At 42.1% G+C, this 17,557-nt stretch overlaps 1 protein-coding gene and 1 non-coding gene across 3 annotated transcripts in view; both read right to left on the reverse strand.

Annotated features, from left to right (window-relative positions):
- STAB2 (stabilin 2) overlaps positions 1-17,557 on the reverse strand; it is a 163,146-nt gene that overhangs the window by 38,952 nt on the left and 106,637 nt on the right. For both annotated transcript variants that reach the window (XM_037847099.1, XM_037847098.1), the window contains exons 40-44: positions 16,356-16,401; positions 15,477-15,553; positions 3,378-3,503; positions 2,390-2,463; positions 518-589 (exon numbers count right to left, since the gene is read on the reverse strand). In XM_037847099.1, the coding sequence (XP_037703027.1) occupies positions 518-589; positions 2,390-2,463; positions 3,378-3,503; positions 15,477-15,553; positions 16,356-16,401 (395 nt within the window). The remainder of the gene's footprint in view (positions 1-517; positions 590-2,389; positions 2,464-3,377; positions 3,504-15,476; positions 15,554-16,355; positions 16,402-17,557) is intronic.
- On the reverse strand, positions 2,552-2,715 carry LOC119543568. The gene has a single exon (XR_005218634.1). It is a non-coding gene; the product is annotated as a U1 spliceosomal RNA (small nuclear RNA).

Raw genomic sequence — 17,557 nt, forward strand, 5'->3', positions numbered from 1 at the left:
AAATTGTATGCTCTTTTGGGCATTCCTCTTATATCATAGCAGATAGCTCAACCTGGAAAAAAAAAATTGGAGTAGAAGAAACAGCACACACACACACTCTGCAAAGAAGATGGGAGAACTGACTATTATGTGAATGTTAGTTTTAACTAACTCACTTAAAACAAAACAAAAATCAGGTCATTGACATCAGTACTCCATCGCCATGGTTAGGGAACCAGATTTTGGACTGGATATTAAAGTTCACTCATTGGCTCTTAAGTGTTACTTAGCAAAACCCTGCTCTGGTGCCACTCCTTCCTTTGAGAAGCTTGTAATCCAGCCAAGGCTGGGGACAAGGGGTTTGAGATTGAGCTTTCTCTCCTTGTGCCCCAATTGGGAGATGAGGGTGAAATGAGCCTCACTGTCCAGAGGCAGGTCTGAAGCCTGCACGGTGGGATCACCCCAACTCCCCATCCCCTAGGAGGTGGGTATGAGGTCAGGCTCGACCTCTGAGGTCTCACACTAGAGCTGCACTCACCGTTAAGCAGACGTTGATGAGTGTGCAGCTCTTGCCGTTTCCAGTGTATGTCGGCAAACAGTTACAGACGGCCTGTCGGGGAGGAGAGGAAAGTGGGGCTATTTCACAGAGAGATGCTGTCCTGGCCACGTGCACGGGCTGTCATACTCTACAGCGTGCAAACTCTATATTACATTCTGTAATGGCAATCAGAATATTCTTTATTTGATATTGGTAATATCCACTCTATAACGATAATTATCTTATATTTTAGCACATTGGGATCATTTCACTCTTTACCACTGGGCTCTTATATACATCCGAGACTTTTTTTTTTTTTAAACTTTCTTACCTCCTAGGAGCTGATCTCTTTTCTCTCTTCTATTGGTGAGGGCTCAGTTAAAACGAAGCCCCCATTCACACTTAATTCTTGCTTATCCCTACCCCCTGCTCAGCCCAAAGGCACCAGGGCTGAGAGATGCTAGAAGGGGGCTTTGGGTTAAATAAATTGCACAAATGAGAAAAATCAACTGAACCCATTGTTTGGTTAAGGAAGTCCATCGGGGGCTTGAAATCCCTCCGGAGCTTCATGTCTGCAAGAAGTATGGATGGGGCTGCCACATCATGTGGGCAGATGGAGCTCTACTTGGGGGCACCCAGCCACAGGGGTGAGGGTGGCTGAAATCCAGCCATGCTCTCTGTTCACTGAGCCTTGTGCCCAGAGGAAGGGGCACCGGCTCCTCATGTGTCCTCCCGAGGGGCAGCTTTCTCTAGTTCAAACAAAAGCTGCCTAGACTGCAGCGATGACCTCGAGTAAGGTCCACTTGTTTGATGTTGAACTTGCTGGCTGGACTGGTCAGGGCACGTCTTAGTCTGCTCCTCTTCAATCACAGTGGGCCCCAAGATGCCCAACAGCTGCCCCTCCTCAGCAAAAGTCCTGTTCTCAGACTTCAGCCCTGCACACCCCTCACTGCCTTCCTAGGTCTGGAGGGGCAATTTATGTAGGCTCTAAGCACCAAACCACTATCAGTTTTCCCCAACCCATATATAGTTTGAAATAAAAACTCTACTGGACCCCAAAATATGTATAAGGAAGCTCAACACTGACTTTTCTGATTTTCCCTATGACTATATGTATGAATGCACACCCACATACACATAATTTTTTCAAAATGACATTTTTTTTTTTTTTCTTTATTTTGGGTACTCTGGGCATTTGCATGATCTACCCACTGGGAGACCTGGCACTGTGGTCTCTGAAGGGCTCAGTAAGGTCGATAGAACATTCTCTAGAGACTTGACTTTGTTATCTAATGTCTGATGTATGTAACTTCCTGCCAGGCCACTTTGATTTGCTGACAATGTGACGGGGACAGAGAGAAGCAGAGCTTGGGTCTCTGAGCCTCCCTGCCCATGTCTTCTCCCCGCCGTGGACATCTGTTCTCTGAGGCTGGAACCCTCACACTCTCCCCACCTCCCCAAATCTGCCCTCTGGAGAGGTGCTGCAAGTTCACTTGTGTGAATGAGAGAGGGTCTAAAATATTATCGTCTGCCATGTCACATGCATTTCAGAGCCTTAACTCGAAGATAACAATTGTGGGATTCCAGGCACCAGAAAGCAGAAAAAGAGGGGAGCATTTTGGGGAACCTCCTAGGTGCTCGTGGAATCCTGTGGAGTTGGTAGAGCCCTACTTCTCCCCATCCGAAGACAGCTCCGTGTCCTGCTCACCCTTGGTCCCCCATTTCTCCTCTTTCCCAAAGAACGGTCTTCTCTTCTTTCAGAATTTCCCCTAAAGCATTTATTTTCTGCTCCTGCTCCTCAGCAGTCTGTCCTTAGCACCTTTCTCTCAGGAGATTCTTCCTCGGAAACCTCCTGGGCCCTGGCAGCCTCACCTGGTTGGGTCCCGTCTGCGTGCACTCTGCGTTCCTGTCACAGCCACCATTGTTCTCCAAACACGGATTGATTTCTTTAAAACAAAAAGCCGACACCTGGCATGAGAATCAAGCTTCATTCTCAGGAGAAGGCATTTTTTTTTTTTTTTTTTTTTTTTTGGTCAGGGGAGAGCGCGAACGCAGTCCCCCACTACCACAAATTATGCAGTCGAGTTTCCCACATTTGGGCAAATCGCAGGGGTCAGCACATCCGGATTGCAATGGATAAGCCTCGCCCTCAGAAAACCACCTTCGTGATCATGGTATCTCCCCTGCCAGGTAAGTATGGGAAGAAGGCATCTTGAAGCACCAGCTGGTGAGAGTGAGCTTGCTGACAACTCTGAGGCAGAAGGAACCCAAGGGGGGAAGGTGTCAGATACAGTTCTCCAAATCAACTCATCTGGACCAGGCCAATTCCAGCAGCAGAACAATTTATGCACGTTAAAAATAAAGATTTGGATGTATACTTAGTTTCAGGGAAAGTTGTTCCTGTCATGTTACTAAGCATAGTAAACACTACGTGTCATGCATTACCAGTTTTGTTTTAAAAAAGTACATGCACACATAGTAAAAGAGGCTAAGTAAACAATAGCAACAGTGAAATCTCCAGAATTCCCTTCCCCCCGGACATATGCATGCTATAATTTTTCTGCAGTGAGAATGTGCTACTTGAATAAAAAAGGAACTAATAAAAGTTTAAAAATTCAGTCACCTCCATAATCAGAAGTAGTTTTCCTCCCTCTTCCCCACAAAGACAGTTTTAGGCATCACACACCTGCACAGCCCTGTGCTCAAGCTTCCACAACCTCCTACCTTCCTGCATCAGACAAGCTGAAAGGTGACCCTGGTGGCTGCTTGTCCCAATGATTAAAGCCCAGGTGTTACCAGCATTCCGCAGCCCTCTGACCCTTAAACCCCTGCCCCTGGATGCATGAGGGGTGGCACCCACCTAAGCACACAATGCCATCTCCTGTGTAGCCTGCGTTGCACACACACACCCGGCTTCCTGGGGTGGTTCTTTTACAGGCAGCCTTGGCGGAGCAGCCTCCGTTGCTGGTCTCACAGGGGTTGATCGCTGTAAAAAGGGGAGATGACAGCACAGAGGAGGGGAGAAGGGAAAGACATGGGTGCATTTGTACTTGGGTCACTGAGACGTGGAAGATTCTAGAAATCCGAAGTAACTAGTTTTCCAGGTTCAGAGGAGGCAGGCAGCCTTATGAACAGCTACATATTTGGAACAGTAAATATTTAGGATACTTTGAAACTATGTTGGCAGGTGATAGGTTAAATATGGCTAATTCAAGAGAATGCACATGGCTCTACTGGTGATTCTACCAAACATTTAAAGAATCGATACTATTCCTCATAAACTATGCCAAAAAATAGAAGAGGAGAGAACACTTCTTAACTCATCCCATGAGGCTCTGATACCAAAACCAGACAAAGACATCTTAAGAAAACTACAGACTAAAATCTCTTATGAATATAGACATAAACATTCTCAACAAAATAATAGCAAAAAGGATGATAGACCATGACCAAGTAGGATTTATGTCAGAATTCAAGGTGTTTTAACATCTGAAAATCAACATAATATATTACATCACTAGAATAAAGGACAAAAAAACCACAGGACCATCTGGACAGACACAGAGAAAGCATTTGATGAATTTAATGCCCCCTCATGATAAAAACATTTGACAAAAGCCAAGATCCATTCTTAATAAATCTCTTAACAAACCAGGAATAGAAGGAAGAACTAAAATTATCTGTATTTGCAGATGACATGATCATTCATGATATGGAAAATCCTAAGGACTACACCAGTGCTATTAGAACTAAAGAATGAATTCAGCAAGCTTGGAGGGTACAAGAATAGAGAAAAAAATTAATTGTATTTCTATACAGTAGCAATGAACAAAGTGAAAATGAAATTAAGGAAACAATTCTGTGGTGGTTTGAAACTATGTAATCCAGAAAATCATGTTCTTAAAGCTAATCCATTCCTGTAAATAGAACCTTTTGATTAGGTTACTTCAGTTAAGGGATGGCCCAGAGTGGATCTTTTTTTTTTTAATACAATTTTATTGAGATACATTCACATACCATATAATCATCCAAAGTGTAAAATCAATTGTTCACAATATCATCGTATAGTTGTGCATTCATTACCACAATCAATTTTTTGAACATTTTCAATACTCTGGTATTCATTTACTTTTTGTCCCCCTCTTTTCTTTATCGTTTATCCTTATCTGGATAAAGGGAGTGTGAGCCACAATGTTTTCACAATCACACAGTCACACCACATAAGCTACAGAGTTACACAATTGTTTTCAAGAATCAAGGATACTGGATTGCAGTTCAACAGTTTCAGGTATTTCCTTCTAGATATTCTAATACACTAATAACTAAAAAGGTATATCTATAAAATGCATAAGAATAACCTCCAGAATGATTCTTGACTTCATTAAAAATCTCAGCCACTGAAACTTTATTTTTGTTTCATTTCTCTTTCCCCTTTTGGTCAAGAAAGTTTCCTCAATCCCACAATGCTAATTCAGGCTAATCTCTGGGAGTGATGTCCCATATGTGTGTGTGCAGGGGGTGGGGGGTGGGGGTGGGGTAGTGAGTTTACCTGTAGTGTTGGTTAAGAGAGAAAGGCCATGTTCTAGTTTGCTAATGCTGCCGGAATGCAAAACACCAGAAATGGATTGGCTTTTATAAAAGGGGGTTTATTTGGTTACATAGTTACAGTCTTCAGGCCATAAAGTGTCTATCAACAAAGGGTACCTTCACTGGAGGATGGCCATTGGCATCCAGAAAACCTCTGTTAGCTGGAAGGCACATGACTGGGGTCTGCTTGCTCCTAGGTTGTTTCAAAATGGCATCCTCCAAAATGTCTGCATCATCTTCCGATGGCCATCCTCAAAATGTCTGTCTCAGCTCCAGCTAGCTATGAGTTCCTTCTGTGTGAGCTTATATAGTACTCCAGAAAACTAACCAAGGTCCATGCTGAATGGGAGGGCCACACCTCCATGAAAATGATCCAATCAGAGTTATTACCTACAGTTGGGTGGGGCGCAGCTCCATGGATACTGAACCAACAGGCTCCGACACAATCCACGCTAATACGTCTGCCCTTGCCAGAATGCATTAAAGAATATGGCTTCTTCTGGGGGACATAAATACACAAACTGGCACAGGCCACATCTGAACAACAAAAGAGGTTCTCTAGGGGTAACTCTTAGGCACAATTATAAGTAGGCTTAGCCTCTCCTTTGCAGTTACAAGCTTCATAAGGGCAAGCCCCAAGATCGAGGACTTGGCCTACTACAATGGTAGTCCCCAGTGCTTGTGAGAGTATCAAGATTTCTCCAGGTGGGGAAGTTTAATATTTCCAATTTTTCCCTAGTCCCTTAAGGGGGCTTTGCAAATACATTTTTATTCTCTGCCCAGATTACTCTAAGATGTATCGGGGCTTCATGCTAACCTGTACAAACCAACCAGATCCCACTCCCTATTCAAGGTTCCATGTAATTATGGTGTTTGAATAAACTGACCATACAAATTAAATTATATAGCATGTGTTCTAGTTTGCTAATGCTGCTGGAATGCAAAACACCAGAGATGGATTGGCTTTTATAAAAGGGGGTTTATTTGGTTACACAGTTACAGTCTTAAGGCCATAAAGTGTCCAAGGTAACACATCAGCAATCAGGTACCTTCACTGGAGGATGGCCAGTGGTGTCCGGAAAACCTCTGTTAGCTGGGAAGGCAAGTGACTGGCATCTGCTCCAAAGTTCTGGTTTCAAAATGGCTTTCTCCCAGGACGTTCCTCTCTAGGCTGCAGTTCCTCAAAAGTGTCACTCTTAGTTGCACTTGGGATATTTGTCATCTCTCAGTTTCTCCGGAGCAAGAGTCTGCTTTCAATGGCCATCTTCAAACTGTCTCTCATCTGCAGCTCCTGTGCTTTCTTCAAAGTGTCCCTCTTGGCTGTAGCTCCTCTTCAGAACATCACTCACAGCTGCACTGAGTTCCTTCTCTTTGAGTCAGCTCATTTATATGGCTCCACTGATCAAGGCCCACCCTGAATGGGTGGGGCCATGCCTCCATGGGAATATCTCATCAGAGTCATCACCCACAGCTGGGTGGGGCACATTCCAAGCAAATCTAATCAGCACCAAAACATCTGCCCCACAAGACTACATCAAAGATAATGGCGTTTGGGGGACACAATACATTCAAACTGGCACAGCATGCTACAGAAAATATAGATTTTCCACCAAATAAACATCTTTATCTTTGGTCTCACATAGAAGTTGAAGTTTTAAAACACAGTCAATATAATCCTTTTCCCTTTAGTCTGGTTTACCTTAGTCCTAACCAAGTCCATTTTGTTCATATCTCTAATTAAATTCTGATCTCTTTCTCAGCTTCTCTAACATTTACTGTATGGGGTAATGCTGTCATTCATAGCTGCTGGACTCTGGCTCTGATTCTCAGGTGTCACATAGATACCCCAAGTTCCAGGGACTGACCAGGTTATACACAAATATCTCATCATCTCAGAATTTAGAAATAACCATTACAACTCATGAATTAATACAACTGCTATAAGGGCTTACAATCTAGGAAACTTAACCATAAGCCTTCCCCAGATAACCTATGCTCTCACATTCAATTCTCAGAGTTTGCACATTATAGTTAGCCCATATTAGTGAGGTGTTATAATGTTTATCTTTTTGATTCTGGTTTATTGAACACAACATACCGTCCTCAAGGTCCATTCACCAAGTTGCATATCTCACAACTTCATTCCTTCTTGCTGCTGCTCAATATTTCATTGAATGTATAGATCACAGTTCACCATTTTGTTTATTGGTCGATGTACCCTTAGGTCTCCTCCATCCATTGCGAATTATGAATATGGCTGCCATAAACACCAGTGTGCAATGTCCATTCATGTCCCTGCTCTCAGTTCTTCCAGATATATACCCAATAACAGGGTTGCAGGACCATATGCAACTCCATAGATAGCTTCCTGTGGAACCACCACACTGCTCTCCAAATGGGCTGTACCATTCTACTTCCCTACCATCAGTGAATAGGTACATCTCTCTCTCCACATTTTCTCCAGCACTTGTATCCCTCTGTTTATTTTTTATCAGTTTTATCCACACACCATACAATCCATTCTAAGTAAACAGTCAATGATTCCTGGTATAGTCACATAGTTATACATTTAACTCCACAACCTATATGAGGACATTTCCATTTCTTCCTCAAAGAGAGAGGAAAAGGAGAAAAAAAATGAAGAATAAAAATAAAAATTAAATAAAATACAATGAAAAGGTCAGATACCACCACCACCACCAAGAATCTCACATCAGTCCCTTTTAACACCCTCTTTTAGGCATTTAGCTTTGGTATACTGCCTTTGTTACAATTAATGGAAACATCTCACAATGCTACCATTAACCATAGACTCTAGTTTGCATTGATTGTAGTTTTTTCCTTGTACCATCCAATTTTCAACACTGTTGACATTCATTTGTTCTCCTTCATTCAAAAACATTCTTATATTTGTACATTTAATCACCATCATTGACCACTCAGGTTTCACTAAGTTATACAATTGCAGTCTTTATCTTCTATCTTTCCTTCTGGTGTCATACATGCCCCTAGCCTTCCTCTTTCAACCGTACTCACACTCATCTTTGTTCAGAGTACTTACAATATTGTGCTACCATCACACAGTATTATGCTATCCAATTCTGAATCTATACTATCCTGTTTACCCTTTTGTGCTCCTTCAGTATTAAATGCCCAATTTCTAACCTCTTTCTATCTCCTGATAACCTGTGTTCTCAACTTTAATTCTCAAATTTCACTCATCAATTTTAGTTCATATAATTGAGTCCATAGAGTATCTTTTGTTTCTGGCTAATTTCATTCAACATAATGTCTACTGTATACCATTTTGACTTTTGGAATTTATATGTAATTTTATTTTATGTTATTTTATTTTGTTTTCTCTCTCTCTCTCTTTTTACTCCCATGGATAGTCTTCACTTCTGTTTTCTTCTCCAAACCTCTCTCTTCTGGCTTTTCCTATCTGCCTTTAGTGCTCCCTTACTATTTCTTGTAGAGCAGGTCTCTTGTTCACAAACTCTCTCTCCCTCATTTTTGAAGGACAGTTATGCCGGATATAAATTCTTGGTTGGCAGTTTGTCTCTTTCAGTATCTTAAATATATCATGGCTTTGCCTTCTCACCTCCATGGTTTCTATTGAGAAATCTGCACATAGTCTTATCAAGCTTTCTTTGTATGTGATGGATTGTTTTTCTCTTGCTGCTTTCAGAATTCTCTGTCTTTGACATTTGACAATCTGATCAGTAAATGTCTTGGAGTAGGTCTATTTGGATCTATTCTGTTTGGGGTACACTGTGCTTCTTGGATCTTCAATTATATGTCTTTCATAACAAATGGGACATTTTCAGTGATTATTTCCTCCATTATTGTTTCTGCCCCTTTTCCCTTCTGTTCTCCTTCTGGGATGCCAAATACATGTATATTCATGTGCTTCATGTTGTCATTCAATTCCCTGAGACCCTGCTCATATTTTTCCATTCTTTTCCCTATCTGTTCTTTTTGTATAGGATGTCACATGTCCTGTCCTCCAGCTCCTGAATCCTTTCTTCTGCCTCCTCAAATCTTCTATTGTATGTCTCCATTGTGTTTTTCATCCTCTTCTATCATGCCTTTCATTCCCTTAATTTCTGCCAATTGTTTTTTCAAACTTTTGAGTTCTTCCTTATGTTTGCCCAATGTCTTCTTTATATCCTTCATCTCTTTTGCCATATCTTGCCTCAACTTGTTGATTTGATTTTTGAATTAATTTAGCATATTTGTTTGAAGATCTTTAATTAGTTGTTTGAACTCTTGCATCTCATTTGAAGTGTAAGTTTGTTCCTTTGACTGAGCCATATCTTCATTTTTTTCTAGTGCGAATCATAATTTTTTGTTGTCTAGGCATCTGGTTTCCTTGATTATCCCAATCAGATTTTCCCAGACCAGATGGGCTCAGGGCTCAACCCCCCCAATTACCAGTCAAGAACTGGAGTTGGTGCCCAGTTCTGTGTGCCCATTTTCTTGGCACACAGCCCTTTTTTCAGTATTCTTAGCTCACCCAATTCCAAAAGCCTCTGTTTGTATTTATTTCTGTATTCTTTTTTCCATCAGCCCCACCTCCTTTCTCCCACGAAAAACCTCTGGGTTCCTTTCCTACTTGCTCTGGGTTTATCTGTGCTTATAGATTGTAGTCAGTAGTCAAAATTTGTTAACTAAAATTGCAGTTGGAGCTTGGTTGAGCTACTTTCCCTTCCTCCTAGTAGACTGCTTCATTTTCCTACATGGAAGAGTTTCAGCTCGGCCTGCCATGTTGGTGGGGTGGGGCACCAGCTCTGCAGTTTGGGGAGCTTTACTCACAGTTCTATGCTGCAATCTCAGCCATTCCACCCATTCCAGACTAGTGTACGATGTGTGTTTGGTCACAGATGTCCCTCAATAGTTGTCACAGACTATTTACTAGTTGTTTCTAGCTATATGCTAGTGTTTCCAGAGGACTAACTAAATTCCACACCTCCCTATGCTGCTATCTTGCCCCACCTCTTCCCCAGAGTGGGTCTTAATCCTCTTACCAGAGTCCTTTTAAATGGGATGAATAAGGAGATAGAAAGGAACTATGGAAGGAAGAAGCTGAAAGCAAGGAAACCTGGAAAAGAAGGGAGAGAGCAGCAGATGCCACCATGTGCATTGTCATGTGACTTAGGACTCCAGGATTGCTGCAGCCAGTCTTTGGAAAGAAAGCATCACCTTAATGATGCCTTGATTTGGACATTTTCATGGCCTTGAAACTGTAAGCTTATAAGCTAATAAATTCCTACTGTTAAAATCCAACCCAATTTTATGGCACCTGCTTTTGGCAGCCTAGCAGACTTAAACAAATGCCGTTAATGGTAGTATCAGAAAAAATAAAACACTTACGAGTAAATTTTAGAAATGAAGCAAAAAGTTTACACTCTGAAAACTAAATAACATTGTTGAAGGAAATTAAAGAAGATCTAAATAAGAGGAAAAGTCATTCTATGTTCACAGGTGGGGAAAATTAATGTTGCTAAGATGGCAATACAGTGGTACCTTGGTACTCGACTGTTTTAAAACTCATTGAATTTGGTACGCAACGCGTTTTGACATGAAAATTTCATCCCGGTACTCGTTGTTTGTTTGGTACTTGACGTGCAAGCTAGAACTTGTCAGCGTTGGTTGCTTTGTGACTTGCTACCCTTTCCAGCCTCAACAAAGGGTCATGCATTAGTTACACAGTAACTCTTGCTCTGTGCACATCCCCTTGCAGTCTTAGCTTCTGTGGTCATTTTGTGTATTTTTGCATTTTTTTCTCATCATGGGTCCTAAGAAAATGAGCAGTGATAGCGCTGAGCAGAAAAGAAAATTACTTTGCACCACCACTGAGAAAAAAAAATAATAGGCAAATATGAGAGCGGTATTCACATTGCTGATCTTGCCAGGGAATATGGTATGCCTAGAACAATGATCTCCATCATCATTAAGAATAAAGAAGTGATAAAAAAGGCTGATGTTGCGAAAGGAGTTAAAGCAGAAACAAAGCAGTGTTCCCAAACACTTGAGGAAGTTGAAAAGGTGCTATTAATTTGGGTAAACAGGAAACAGTTAACAGGTGACAATGTATGGGAAGCAGTGATATGTGAAAAAGCAAAAATGTTGCATGCCGATTTTTTGAAGAACAAACTGGGACCAAATGATGAGAGCGTTGAAGTTTTTAAGGCCCGCCACAGCTGGTTTGATAATTTTAAAAAGAGGACCAGCATCCATAGTGTCGTGAGGCATGGCGAGGCGAGTACTAATAAAAAAATGCTGAGTAGAACCTACATCACAAAAGAGGAGAAGGCATCACCAGGTCACAAACCAATGAAGGACAGGCTCACTCTATTGTCGTGTGTGAACGCTAGTGGGGACTTAGAACTGAAGCCTCTGCTAGTCTATTGTAGTGAAAACCCATAAGTTTTCAAGAAGCATAATGTCATAAAAAGTAAACTCCATGTGATGTGGAGGGCAAACAGCAAAGATTGGGTTACAAGGTAATTTTTCACTGGGTGGATAAATGAAGTGTTTTGTCCCTCAGTGAAAAAATATTTGCTGGAGAAAGATTTGCCTGTGAAAGCTCTCCTACTTTTGGAAAAATGTGCCTGCCCACTCTCCAGGCTTGGAGGATGACTTACTGGAGGAGTTCAGCTTCATCACTGTAAGGTTCCTGCCCCCAACACTATTCTTCTCATCCAGCTCATGGACCAGCAGGTCATTTCAAGCTTCAAAAAGTTGTACATCAAGGCACTTTTTCCAGAGGTGCTTTGAGATCACCTCTGACACCCAGTTGACCCTCAAAGAATTCTGGAAGGAGCATTTCAATATCCTGCACTGCCTTAGCCTTATTGATAAGGCCTGGAACAAAGTCTCTTATAGGACAATGAATTAGGCATGGAAGAATTTGTGGACAGAAGCTGTGACTGAGAGACTTCGAAGGGTTTGAGGTTGACCCTAAGCCTGCAGGTAGAGAGGGTACAGTTGTGCAGGACATTGTATCTTTGGGCCAATCCATGGATCTGGAGGTCAATGCTGCTGATGTTGAGGAGTTAGTGGAGGAACATCGTGAAGAGCTCAGCACTGAGGAGCTGCAGGAACTGCAGAATGAGCAGAAACAAGAGGTGGCTGAAGAGATTTCTTTGGGTGAGATAAGGGAGGATGTCCCCATTTCCTTGATAAAAGAAATGTGTGCAAAATGGGCAGAAGTTCAAAACTTTGTGAAGTACCATCCAAAGTTCTGAAAAACAGAAATGTGAATTTATTGACTGACCAAACAATTTCACATTTTCAAGGAATTCTGAAAAGAAGACAGAAGCAGTCCTCATTGGATAAGATTTTAGTGAAGGTGACAAAGAATGTGTCAGAGCCTGTGGTGCAAGTTGAAAAAAGGCAGAAAAGAGAAAGGACACCTGAAGAGCAAGTGCCTGATGTTCTATTGGAAGGGGACTCTCCTTCCAAGCAACACTCCATGTAACCTCTCCTCACACTCTCCTCCCACCATCCCATTAGGCCATGGACTTTTCTCAGCACAGGTAAATTTAAGTTTTTATATTAGTTAATCTAACTATTTATTAACTTTTAGGTTCATTTCTCATGTAAAGTGATGATATACAACCATATCTTTTTACATATTGCCTTAAAAATGTGCATTGTCTTTGGTTTGGGAACACATTAAATTTATTTACGTTATTCTTTATGGGAAAAATTTGTTTGGTGCTTGTCATTTTTGGCACTCATTGCACCTCCTGGAAACAATTAGTGACGAGTACCGAGGTAGCACTGTACCCTCTGTGATGGTTAATTTCATCTGTGAAATTAGCTAGGTTACAGTGTCCAGTTTGGTCAAGCAATGGCCTGCTTGTTACTGTGAGAGTATTTTGAGATGGAATTTGCATCTATAATCAGTTGATTGTATCTAAGATCAACTAAGGAGAGATGGCCCTTAGCAATGTGGGGAGTCTCCTCTTCCAATCAGTTGGAGCTCTTATAAGCCAGAATTGAGGATTTCAGAGATTGGAAGAGGAATTTGGACTCAATTTCAGCATTCTTGTTGGGATTCATTCCCCTGGAGAATTTGGACTAAGAATGTCAGCATCACTTTATTGGAATTCCTAGCTTGTGATCTATCTTATGGAGTTTGGACTTGCTAGCCCTCATGGTTGTGTGAGCCAATTCTGTACAATAAATCTTACACATATTACACACACACACACACACACATCTAGTTCATCTAGTTGGCTCTGTTTCTCTGAAGAACCTTGACTAATACACTTCCCAAATTTATCTACAGATTCAATGCACTCCCTATCAAAATCTCAGCTGACTTGTTTGCAGAAATTAATGAGCTGATCCTAAAATCCATATGAAGTTCAAGGGAACCAGAATAGCCACAATGATCTTGAAAAAGAACAATGTTGGGGGAGTCACATTTCCAGATTCAAAACTTACTACAAAAACTAAAGTGATAAAGACAGTGTGTCCTGGCATACAGCTAAACATATAGGTCAATGGAATAGAATTGAGAGTCTAGAGTTAAAATGATACATCTATGGTCAATTGATTTTTGACAAGGATGCCAAGTCCAATCAATGGGGAAAAGAATAGTCTTTTCAACAACGGTGCTGAGACAACTATCCACAAGCAAAAGAATGAAGTTGGACCACTCTTTCCCATAATTTACAAAAGTTAACTCAAAATAGATGAAAGACCTAAATGTAAGGGCTAAAACTATAAAAATCCTGGAAGATTTTTAAGGAGCCTAGTCCTTATTTACAGGTTTGGGGACTCACATCTGATAATGTGTATGAAAGTGTTATACACGTGTTGGTTGCTCTTCTACTAGCTTGAGTCTTCTGTTTTTGCTCTTTTCCCTAAAAACACAGGACAGGAAAGACATTCCTGTTATTTGCCCTTTCCAACTCTTTTTAGTAGCCTACTGCTCACCTCCTTCCATAGGAAACAACTGGGGACTAGGGTCAGGGTACCCCGCATTCAGAGAATCCCCAGGGCAAAGCAGATTGGTGCAATCATTGTCCAGCTCCACTGCAGTCCAGGCCAAAGGCTTCCCAGGATGCAGTGCTCAAGAGAATAGTAATGCAGAGAGTTTCCATCTTTCTAGCACCAAATATATGTTAGGCACAGAAAGAATCTTAGCTCACCTTTACTGGACACTGAGTGCCAGGGCTGCTCGAAGCACTTCACAGGTGTTAGTCCAGGTGATTATCTAACCACCCAATGAGGGAGTTCCTCTTATTATCCCTAATTTACAGATGAAGAAATGATGCAGAGCATTCAACAACGTTCCCAAGTGTAGAGGGATGAAAAAGTGGCCTCCTAAAAAATATCCATGCCAAATTCCTGGAGCCTGTGGATGTGGCCTTATTTGGAAAAAAGATCTCTGTAGATGTAATGAACTTAAGGATTTCGAGATGAGATCATCTGTCATCTGGGTGGGCCCCAAATGCTATGATGAGTGTCCTTATAAGAGACAGGAGAGGAGAAGACATGAACAGAAGAGGACAAGGCCATGTGAAGACGGAGGCCGAGACTGGAGCAATGTGGCCACAAGCCAAGGAACTCCTGGGGCCACCAGAAACTGGAAGAGGCAGGGAAGAATTCTCCCCTAGAGCGAGCAAATTGCAGCCCTGCTGGATTTTGGACTTCCTGCCTCCAGAACTGTAAGAGAATGAATTTCTGTTGTCTTAAGCCTCCCAGGTTGAGGTCATTTGTTACAGCAGCCACAGGAAACTAATACACCAAGGTAACATAAATAAGAGCTTGGATTCAAACCCAGGCAGTCCAATGCTGAGACTGGGATTTTAACTGCTGTATTATCCTGCCGTTGTACAGAGAGAGGACATTTAATCTCAAAACCCTCAAGGGAGGGAGTTCTAAGTTTACTTTTTAAATGACTTAATGGGGCTCAGAGCAGTTAAGAGACCAACCCATGAGCCACCTGAGGTCACATAGGTAGTAGAAGGAAGAGCCAGGGTCCTTTTCTGTAACATTCCGGAGTCCTGATGCCCAGGCCACATTGTAGGCCAATCAAACCAGAATCTCTAAAATGCACTTCTGTCGTTTTTAAAGCTTGCTAGGTGTTTCCAATTGAGGTCAAGTTTGTGACTCATGGCTCAGAGAAAGAAAACAGGTGCAATTGCCCCACTTATTTCCAAACCAACCCTACTCCATGGGTGAACAGTTGCTTTCCTGCCCTGGGCACAACCAGCTGCCCTGTTTCAACCAATTCTCCATCAACTGTCTGCACCAGCTGCTGAGGCCCATTCCATCTGCAGGAACACAGATCTCTCAGCAACCCATGCAAACCTGGCCGTCCCCACCCCCAGCAAATTCCTGCTCCCCTTGCCTGTGCAGAGTGTCCCGTTCCCTTGGAATCCTGCCGCACACTTGCACGAGGCTGTGCCACTGGGATCGAGAAGGCAGCTGCAATGAGAAAGAACAAATGGGGTCTGTAGAAAAATATGTAACACAACAGCCCACCATGCTATTCACAGTACCCTTTTATCACCCCATCTCTTCAGCATCCCAGCCCCTGCTCCCAGATGTCCAGCCTAAGGCCCGTTCCTAACATGACTCCTAAAATTACAGTCATTTATCAGGCAAACTGCACAGTGTGTAGGTGTAGGTGTCAACCAAGGAATAAGGAGGGTGGCTAGTAATCTTGAGAGAGCTTCCAGACGCTGGGAGCTCTGCTTCATGCATTAGCTAATACACAATATCCCTAGGATATTATTTTTATTTCCACTTACAGATGAAGAAACTGAGGCTTAGAGGGATTAAATAATTGTCTCAAGGTCATGCAGACAGTGAAAGTGACAGAGGCTGACTTTGAATTCAGGTTTAACTCCAGCTACCTGGGCTCTTAATCAATCCATTAATCCCCTGCAGGAGTTAGGAGAATGAACTCAGACTTGGCTGAGCATTGGGACTAAGGTTAATGAAAGCAAGGCCCACTGTGGCTCCATCTACCTCAAGGAAAGAGCTCCCTGGCTTGAGCTGGGGTAACAGCCAGTATTTGTGCCAACCTGTCAGGTAACTCAGGTGGCAGCTTGTTGAAAAGGCTGGATCTGACAAGTTGAAGTGGCTTCTTCAGAGATATTTTTAGTCTCATGCTTCAAAATTTACCCTAAAGCGTCATAAGAGGTGAGGATAGGGCTTGGGGTAGAAACCCTTGGCAAGGAATCCCTTTTGCATTATCCCCAGAGGAGGTCCAGAGGATACCTACTTGGCACTGGTGTGGCATATTCCTTTGCAGTTGTCTTCTGTGATCTCTGAAAAAGAGAACCAGTTGCCATGTCATCCCTCTTTTACTAAACCCCACTTGAAAACTGTTTTAGTGCTTGGTGCTAGAACAAGACATACGTTCTCTGAAGTGACTCGTATGTGTCATGTGAATTATGCAACTGACCACATAAATCCTTCTTTACATTGGCTGCCAGGGAACTTGGAGCCAAATTTGAAGGTCAACGGCTCAGGAACTACCAATGAAGTGTCTCCTGCATGCCAGGCCCTACACTAGGCAATGAGGATGCAAAGATGAGAGCAGGGATCTTCCCTTTTGCGTGCGACTGAGAAACCCGATTCCTTCCTGGGGTCCGATTTTCTTCTCTTATTTTTGTTTCCCATATTTTTCTCTCTAGTATTCTATTAATTTTATTATGGAGTGAAATAAACAAGAAAATATATAATTATAAATAATATGAAAAGGTGTTTTTGTTTTGTTTCTTACATGCGTAGAAATAGCCCAGAGCCTGGTACAAGCAGTGACTCGACATCTATTTGTTTAATTAATTTCTAAATTTCCTGGACACAGCATAAGTTCTTGCTCTTGGATGTCCTACTGACAAATTTTCCTGGCTGGGAAGATCCAGGAAGAAATCATTAGAATTGAGGAAATAGTATCTTTTGGGCAGGATGCTCATGCTAAGAGCTTTTGGGATAGAAATCACAAGTTGCTAGAAGGTCCTGAAACAGAGATCTGACTGCAACAGTGGTCTGTTTTGTGTCAGAGGGAACATTTAAAGGCTCAGATGATCTGGAGTGGATGCAATACGATTTCATCCCTTTACTTATACTGTTCCTTGAGCCTGGAAATCCCCTCTTCTCTGTTCTCTACGCAATGAAATCCCAATCAGTTTTTGTATCTTCCTCTCGGAACCTGCTCTAAACCTTTGAGCCAACTTCAATTAATCAGTAGTGGCTACATGGTGTGTTCTGTGGAGATGGATTCAATGTCCCTATCTGGCTTCAGAGGGAAAGAGTACAAGGTTTGAGTAGCATTGTCTGCATGAGCTCAGGAGTGAGAGTTTGCATGCAGGCAAAGGAATGGTCTTCCTTGCTCTAGTTGGGAGATTATTTGCTCTGCAATCCACACCTGTCTTTACTGAGCATTTGTTTCCATTGGCCTTCCTTTGCAGGTCTGTTACA

This window comes from Choloepus didactylus, chromosome 8, assembly GCF_015220235.1.
Source record: "Choloepus didactylus isolate mChoDid1 chromosome 8, mChoDid1.pri, whole genome shotgun sequence".
Taxonomy (NCBI): Eukaryota; Metazoa; Chordata; class Mammalia; order Pilosa; family Megalonychidae; genus Choloepus; species Choloepus didactylus.